Source organism: Lithobates pipiens, unplaced genomic scaffold, assembly GCF_037356315.1.
Source record: "Lithobates pipiens isolate NorthernLeopardFrog02 unplaced genomic scaffold, aLitPip1_a1.2 Scaffold_19, whole genome shotgun sequence".
Taxonomy (NCBI): Eukaryota; Metazoa; Chordata; class Amphibia; order Anura; family Ranidae; genus Lithobates; species Lithobates pipiens.
The window spans coordinates 80,266,529-80,274,962 of NW_027507764.1; the positions used below are offsets into that span (position 1 = coordinate 80,266,529).

An 8,434-nucleotide genomic window follows, 5' to 3' on the forward strand; every position below is an offset into this window, starting at 1 on the left:
CCCTGCTGGGTTGAACAAAAAAAAAACAAAAAAAAAAAAAACACACTAGTGTGTACAAGGCTCAAGGCAGCCCATAGATGGTGCAAATTTCTTTCCTGCAACCACAGACCGTGCTGACAGGGGAATACCTCCTGCCGAGACATTGTATTCTCCCGGCAGGGAAGGGGTGGCCATCGGGAGAAGACCACAATTATTGCTAGCGGCTATAGTAGCCACTAGCGATAATTGCAAGGAGATCTGGCAGGCTGGTTTACGCAAGCTGGTTGATCAACTTGGTACATTCAGCCTGCCCACACATGATTCGAATCTCGGCTGGTTCCTGCCGTCTATGGCCGACCTAAGAATGCCTGTAAAGATACATGTAAGATGCACTGTGACAATGTGTTACTTACTTGTTAAACAGGTGATTGTCCACCTTAATTTTCGAATAAGCTTTGAAGTCATCGGGCATTAACATAATAGGTATTTGGACATGACTGAGTTCATTGATCTACAATAAAAGAAAAAAAAAAAAAAAAAAAAGCACACGTTAGATCTGTTGGAGGAAATTGAACAATTTTGCATCAGTGGAAATTGGACTACTAGGGCAAAACACTTTGATTATATGCAAGAGTCCCTGCTATTAGATGCAAGAGGCAGCCCCTCTGAAAGCAATGGGAGAGCAACGGCTCCTCCTGTGTCCAGGACCGATCACTTGCATGTGATCGTTGCATAAGAAATTACATGTTAATGGATGCGTTTAGCTGCAGGAGCTGTCCGTCTTCTATTGTTTTCAATGCAGCCAACTCTTGCAGCTAATAAAAGATTATAAACCCTCACCTTGTAAAACCACCCATTCAGTTTAAAATAGAAATGAAAGGCAAAACATTTGTGTATAGATAGATAGAAAAAAAAATAATATGATAAAATACCCCCCCCCCCCCCTTTTTTTAATAAAAGATTAAATTTCCTCTGTTCTCAGCTGCACAAGAGCTGGGGCAGAAGCAGCAGCAGCACACTGAGTTTCCCAGTGAATGGTTGTGCAGCGGGAGGCCAGTAGGACGAGTCTAATTATTGGAGGAGAGCAAACAGTTGCCAGCATAGAGTGTTTTCCTGCTTAGTGTGGTCAGTTTTTAATAGGAAAGCAAGGGGACTAAAAAAAAAGGAACACCAGGGATTTCACATAAAGGAAGCATTACAAAGAGAACAGGATGATTTCTCATACAAGTACATGGTACAGCAGCCACATATCAGGAATATGGAGTGTTGGGGTAACAAACGCTTTAACTCAAAAAAGTACCCTCTATTTGCCTCTGTTAGAGGGTGGCTGCGTTCATTCTCCATGGTCCCACTGTATGTAGGAACATTGCCCCCTCTTAATCCTGAGATGAACCATGGGACCTGTAGTGTGCATAGAGCACCCGAACAGAACTAGCGTGTGCACTACTCAATCCAAAAGAAAAAAAAAGTAGTGAGGAAGAAAAGTTTGGGAAGTCACTGATGATGTTACAAGGTGGCAGAAAAACACAGCAAGATACAATTTTTATGAAAAAATATATATTAAAGGGCCATTAGGTAGTGAATGTGAAAGGATTACTTTATGGAGAGTAAAAATATTGTTTATTGTCACTTAAAATTAGAACTATAGGTACAACTTTTTAAAAATTTTTGAGATAGAACAAGGAAGGGTTATAACCCCTGTCAGTTTTTTGTTTGCCATCTGTGGCCCAATGGGAAGATTTCCCTTCACTTCCTGTGTCAGAGCGAAAACTGCAAAGTGAGTAAATCCCTGGTGGTCATCAAGGTCCCCACTGGAAGATATTCTATTACTGTTCTGGGGACAACCCAAAATTAAGGATTTTACTTTTACTTTCAGTGAGAATGGAGATAAGACAAATGGGGTGAATCTTCCCAATGAAGGCTCAGACAGCGATACAAACCTGATAGGAAGGGGTGCAATGGATCGTCACCGATCCGTGATCTGAACGGGTCACCCCCCGTTCATATCAGCACACGCCGCGATCCGCAGAGCGCTCGGCCTTAGGAAAGGCTGCGGCTTTGGCCTAGTTCCGGAGCGGCGGCCATCTTGGTGCACCAGTCTGCCGTTTACAATGTGATCGCTTCCTCAAATGACGGAGCGATCACGCCGGTTCCTCCCCTCTGTGTATAGATCTGTACAGTGGAGGGGAGAGATCGGATGGCAGCAGCGCTGTGGGCTGCATCCGTAGTGCCCACAGCGCTGCTCTGTGACTATTGCAGTCACAGCCATCCCTCCATACTCTGCGATATATTACAGTGGGGGAGATTGTGGATATTACAGTGGGGACTATATGGTGGAATTTTCACAGGTTTTTGCAAATTCAATTATTATTTGCTGATCCGAAAAATGATCCGATCAGTGACTCTGATCCGAGGAACTATCCGATCCGTGAGTTTTTTGATCCGTTGCACCCCTACTGACAGGTGTTCCAATCCCCTTTTACTCTATCCAAAATATAAGTTTTGTCTTTGGTTATACTTTAAACCTCTAATTTCAGATGCAAATATTCCCCGTAAGGGTTTCTGCCCTATGAAGTCCCCCTCTTATTGCTGCATCTTCACCAATGAAAACCTCATTGGGAAGACTCCTGAGCACCCTAAATGGACATAGTAGGTAGGGTTGCCACCTCAATCCTTTAAACCCGAACACATATTAATTACACAGGTTCTGTGGCTGATTAAGGTGGTAAACTCACTTAGTGCCTGCATTCAATTAGCCACAGAACCTGTGTAAATAATGTGCTCGGGTTTGAAGGGATGAGGTGGCAACTCTAAGGCTGCATTCACACTTGAGCGTAGCGTTTTCAAGCATTTTTTGCGGCATTTTTTACCACGATTTGCGGCGTTTTTTTACCGCGATTCGCAGCGTTTTTTACCACGTTTTGTCGCGAATTTGTGCAGGGCAAAAGGTCACCAATGTTAAAAGAAGAAAAACGCCCAAATCAGCTCGATTCACGCGACAAAAAAGGGTCCGGAACTTGTTTGAGCTTCAGGCGTAGGGCTTCAGGCGACTTGGAGTGGAGATGTGAACCATCTCCATTGAGAATAATGGATTTTTTCCCCTCCAGCGTTTTGTAGCTTCAGGCGTCAAGCTACAAAACGCTCAGGTGTGAATGGGGTCTAGGAGAGACAAGCGAGTAGGCGATTCAGCATTGATTCAGCATTATACGGCTGAATACAATAATGTACCAGGTCCCATTGACGCCTCTTCCTGAACTTCCATGGTCAGACCACCTGCCCGACAGCGGAATGCGCACATTCCTAAGCCACAGCTCCTGCTCCAGCTGAACTTCCTGGTCATCCTTCTGCTCAAAGATAAACAGGATACAATAGAAGTGCGAGGCAGAGAAAATTGAGTCCCTGGACTTTCTCAATATCCTGGAAGTGAGCCCAGAGCAGCAGCTTCCAGTGAATTCTGTAACAGGATACAATGAAACTGAGTTATAACAATGGGGGGAGAAGTGTCTGTGCATGCTCGGAGCGACCAACCAGATCTAAGCTCACATTTAATGAGTGATGGTAGACAACGGAGCTAGGAGACAACATTGTGGGCTTCAGTTACACAACCTGGAGCCATCCTCCTGAGTGGCCCTAAGGCTGCTTTCACACCTGAACCCGATTTTTCACTTTTTATTTTTTTAAGGCTTCATTTCTTTTTGTAAGGTTAGGGGTAAATATTAGGTTCAGGATTATGGGGTTAATATTAGGGTTAGATGGTAATATTAGAGTTAAGAGTTGGGGTTTTTATGAATTTTCATTTAATTAATGCATCTGAGCAGAAAACGCTCAAAACGCATGACAAAACGCTCAAAACAAGCATTTCCATGGAACAAAAGACACTTAAAAAAAAAAAAAAAATGCACCAATCTGCCCAATTCTAGCTACAAAAAAAGCTACAGAACTTTTTTGTTTAGCTTCAGGCAGCTTGTAGTGGACATGTGAACCATCTCCATAGAGAATTATTGATTTTTTTTCCTCCTCCGGCGATTTAGAGCCTCAAGCTACAAAAACAACAAGGTGTAAATGGGGCATTAACGCAGAGTTCTGGCAATTTATTTTTTAAGATAAAATTACCCCCATTAAGGCCCATACACATAATCTGACTTTTTGACAACAAACATGCAAATTAGGTGTTTAAAGGCAACATCCGACCGTGTGTACGCTCCATCGGACAAACTTTTAGGTTTTTTTCGTCAAAAGTTCACTCTGCAAACAGACAAACTTTTCGGCAACAAAAGTCAGATGGAGAAAAGTCCGATCGTGTTTACAGAAAACCATTGGACTTTAGTCCAAAGTACAAACACGCATGCTCATAACCAATGCAAAAGATCAGACAACAATACAGAAGTTGACCAAAGGGTGGCAGTAAAGAGCGTAAAAACCATGTGATTTGGTGAAAGTGGGCTGAAAAATTCCTGCCATGTGTATGCTTAACAAGTTCAAGGCCAACGCCCTTTGTACAGAAATCCATGGGAAAGTTTGTTTAAAGTCCGATCATGTGTATGAGGCTTTATTGTCACGGCTCATTCTTTCACACTCAGCCATCTTTCAAAGTGTCCCCTTTTCTGTAGTTGTGCAGGATTGAGAACTTACTTAATTTTCCTTCTACACAGTGTAGCCATCCTGACTATGGGCATGTAAAGCCCGCTGGGTCTCTCTTCCGGGATTCGGTGCTCATCCCCGCCTTGCATCGCATCATTTCCTGTGTGGAAACAACGCAATTCTACCAGCCGGCGATGCCCATTGACTCCTGGGATTGATGACACTCATCTCCCAGGAGCCAATGCACTTCCGGAAATGAGTTCCCCCTTGCTTCGGCGAGGTACACAGAAAGAGGATCCAAATACCATTTAAAATACGGTAAATTGCCAAAAAAAAATTTGCCAATGTGTTAACATGAAACAATGAAATGGATGGCACAAAGTTTTAAAAAGTGGGTGGAACTTCGGTTTAAGGTGCGAAGAGCTGATGCTCACAGATCTCATCCATGAGACATACAATGATCTACTAGGTGCTTCCACCAAACAACTGAAATACCAGCTTTCCATAGTTAAAAATTTTAAGCAAACTATTTAAGGTCATAAGATGTTGCATGATAAAGCTAAATATGTGGGGGGGACACTTTTATACAAATACCTCTTATTTGTCGAATATTTCCAATTGGATTCTCGGAGGCAGGGCACAATAAAAATTCCGCAAAGCAGGAACCCTTGCTGTGCCATTCATTTTAAATGGCACCCCAAACTAAGGCAATGTGCCTGCATTGTAGTATTCCACAAGGCGCAGTAGTGCCTTGCGTTCAAATAAAAAATGTCATGTGATTTTAAGCACGTTGGGGTGCGTTAATTACCATTTATTTTTAACAAACCAACAAAAGGGTATAACACATGGGCATTAATGCACCAAAAAGATGGTAATGGGCCCTAAACAACAAGAGTAAAGTAAGGGCTCTTTCACACTGGTGGACACAGCCAGCGGATCCGTCTGCTCAGCGGGGGATCTCTCCGCTGATCCCCTCTGAGCAGGCAGAGGACAGGTCCATGTCCTCTCCACTTATGCAGAGCAGACACAGACTCAGTCTGCTGTATGGGTGGTTGGATGTCAATGGACCGCCTGTCCATTGATATCGGACTGCCATCTGATCCGATGCTTTTTGCGGATCGGATGTCGGCTGGTGTAAACGGATTAAAAAACTGACAGGCAGTCCAGATTGGCCCATCCCTGTGAAAAAGAGTCCTAAGACCCCTTTCACACTGGGGCGTATTTCAGACGTTTTTCAGGCGCTTTAGCGTTAAAAAAAACGCCTATAAAGTACTTGAAGGAAGCAACATCTGCAGTCCCAATGTGAAAGCCCAAGTGCTTTAAGAGCCCTTTCACAATGTCAGCGTCCAAAAAACGCTCGTAAAGCGCCGCTTAAACTAGCAGCGTTTTACCAGCATTTTTTGAGCGTTATTGAGGCGATTTTAACCCCTGCTAGTGGCCAAATAAAGGGTTAAAAGCGCCCACAAAACACTGCTGCCAATAGCGCTTTTCAGGCGTTTTACAGGCGCTTCCCATTGATTTCAATGGGAAGGGGCACTTTAGGAGCGTTGTATTCAGCGCTCCAAAAGCGCTGCAAAGAAGCTGCTTGTTCTCTTTGGCTTTAACCACTTTCAGACCGGACCATTTTGCTGGTCAAAGTCCAGACCACTTTTTGCGATTCGGCACTGCGTCGATTTAACTGACAATTGCGCGGTCGTGCGACGTGGCTCCCAAACAAAATTGACGTCTTTTTTTCCCCACAAATAGAGCTTTCTTTTGGTGGTATTTGATCACCCCTGCGGTTTTTATTTTTTGCGCTATAAACAAAAATAGAGCGACAATTTTGAATAAAAACGCATTATTTTTTACTTTTTGTTATAATAAAATATCCCCCAAAAATATATAAAAAAACATTTTTTTCCCTCAGTTTAGGCCGATACGTATTCTTCTACATATTTTTGGTAAAAAAAAAAAAAAAAAAAAAATCGCAATAAGCGATTGATTGGTTTGCGCAAAATATTACAAAATAGGGATAGTTTTATAGCATTTTTATTAATAATTTTTTATTATTTTTTTTTACTAGTAATGGCGGCGATCAGCGATTTTTATTGTGACTGCGACATTGTGGGGGACCCATCGGACATTTCTGACACATTTTTGGGACCATTGTCATTTATACAGTAATCACTGCTATATAAATGCAGTGATTCCTGTGTAAATGACACTGGCAGTGAAAGGGTTAACCAGTGGGTGGCAGTGTAGGGGTTAAGTGTTCCTAGGGGTGTGTTACTAACTGTGGGGGGGTTGGGCTTTCATTTAGTGAACACTGATCTCTGCTCCAATCACATGGAGCAGAGATCAGCATCACTAGTTGCTAGGCAGAATGGAGAAATGCTGTTTACATGGCATTTCCTCCATTCAGCCCTCCCGTGAGACGATCGCGGGTATGCCCGCGGCGATAGAGTCCGCGGGTCCCACGACCGGACTCACGGGGTCCCGACCAGCGCGGGAGCGCGCTGCCGGCGGCGCGCTCCCGATGGCAGGGCGGCATTGAAGATTGGACATACATATACGCCAATATGCCTGCCCATGCCATTCTGTCGACGTACATAGTTGTGCGCTGGTCGGGAAGTGGTTAAACACTTCATAAGCAGTGGCGGCTGGTGAAGTTTTTGGATGGGGGGCGCCAGACCCCGCCCATCATTTTTGGCCCCTCCCACTTCCCATAAACCACGCCCCTTATGTAATCCACCTAATCCGTCCCCTGTATTCCACTTCCTTCCACCCATAGTGTCATAGTGAGTTATCTGTACACAACAATAGGGCTGGGCAGCTTTAGTAACAGAACTTCACACTGAGATATTGGGACATAGCACAGGACTAAAACCTCAAGGGACAAGGGAATTTAAACTGGGATAGTTTGCAAGTATGAGCCAGCTGCTTGGGGACACACAACAATGCCAGGGCCCAGGGCAGCTGCCCCTTTTGGCCGGCCTTAAAGATGTCCCTGCCCTGGGTTTATGCATCTGACCGAGCAGTGATATTATCAGTCTTAAACGTTATATACAGCAAATGCCTTCTGAACCACTTAAGGACCAGCCTCGTTTTATAATTTGTGTTTACATCTTTAAAACGTTTTTTTTTGCTATAAAATTACTTAGAAAAAAAAACTATATAATGTTTGGGGGTTTCTAACACCCTAGAGAATAAAATTGCGGTCATTGCAATACTTATTTTCATACTATATTTGCACAATGGTCTTACAAGCGCACTTTATTTGGAAAAAAATTCATTTTTTTAAATAAAAAAAATAACAGTAAAGTTACCCCAATTTTTAGATATATTCTGAAAGATAATGTTACGCCGAGTAAATTGATACCCAACATGTCACGCTTCTAAATTGCGCCCGCTCATGGAATGGCGTCAAACTTTTACCCTAAAAAATCTCCATAGGCAACGTTTAAAAAATTCTACAGGTTGCATATTTTAAGTTATAGAGGAGGTCTAGGGCTAGAATTATTGAGCTCAGTCCAACGATCGCGGCGATACCTCACATGTGTGGTTTGAGGTTTTCATATGCGGGCGGCCGGGCGCAGTACTCACGTATGCGTTCGCTTATGCACGCGAGATCGTCGGGACTAGGTGCTTTAAAAAACATTTTTTTTCACAGTTTTAAAAAAAAATGGTGTCACTTTTATTCCTATTACAAGGAATGTAAACATTCCTTGTACCGGTAATAGAAAAAAGCATGACAGGTCCTCTTAAATATGAGATCTGGGGTCAAGATCTCATATTTACACTGAAATACAAAAAAGGTTTATAAAATGTCTTTGCCAGCAAATTAACTGTGAGTAACAAGCAACATAGCAGACCATTACTTTGCACTTGCTGAATA

At 43.1% G+C, this 8,434-nt stretch overlaps 1 protein-coding gene across 2 annotated transcripts in view; it reads right to left on the bottom strand.

The window, feature by feature from the left end:
* LOC143996111 (phosphatidylinositol 5-phosphate 4-kinase type-2 alpha) overlaps positions 1-8,434 on the bottom strand; it is a 179,344-nt gene that overhangs the window by 49,150 nt on the left and 121,760 nt on the right. For both annotated transcript variants that reach the window (XM_077490958.1, XM_077490959.1), the window contains exon 2: positions 393-490. In XM_077490958.1, the coding sequence (XP_077347084.1) occupies positions 393-490 (98 nt within the window). The remainder of the gene's footprint in view (positions 1-392; positions 491-8,434) is intronic.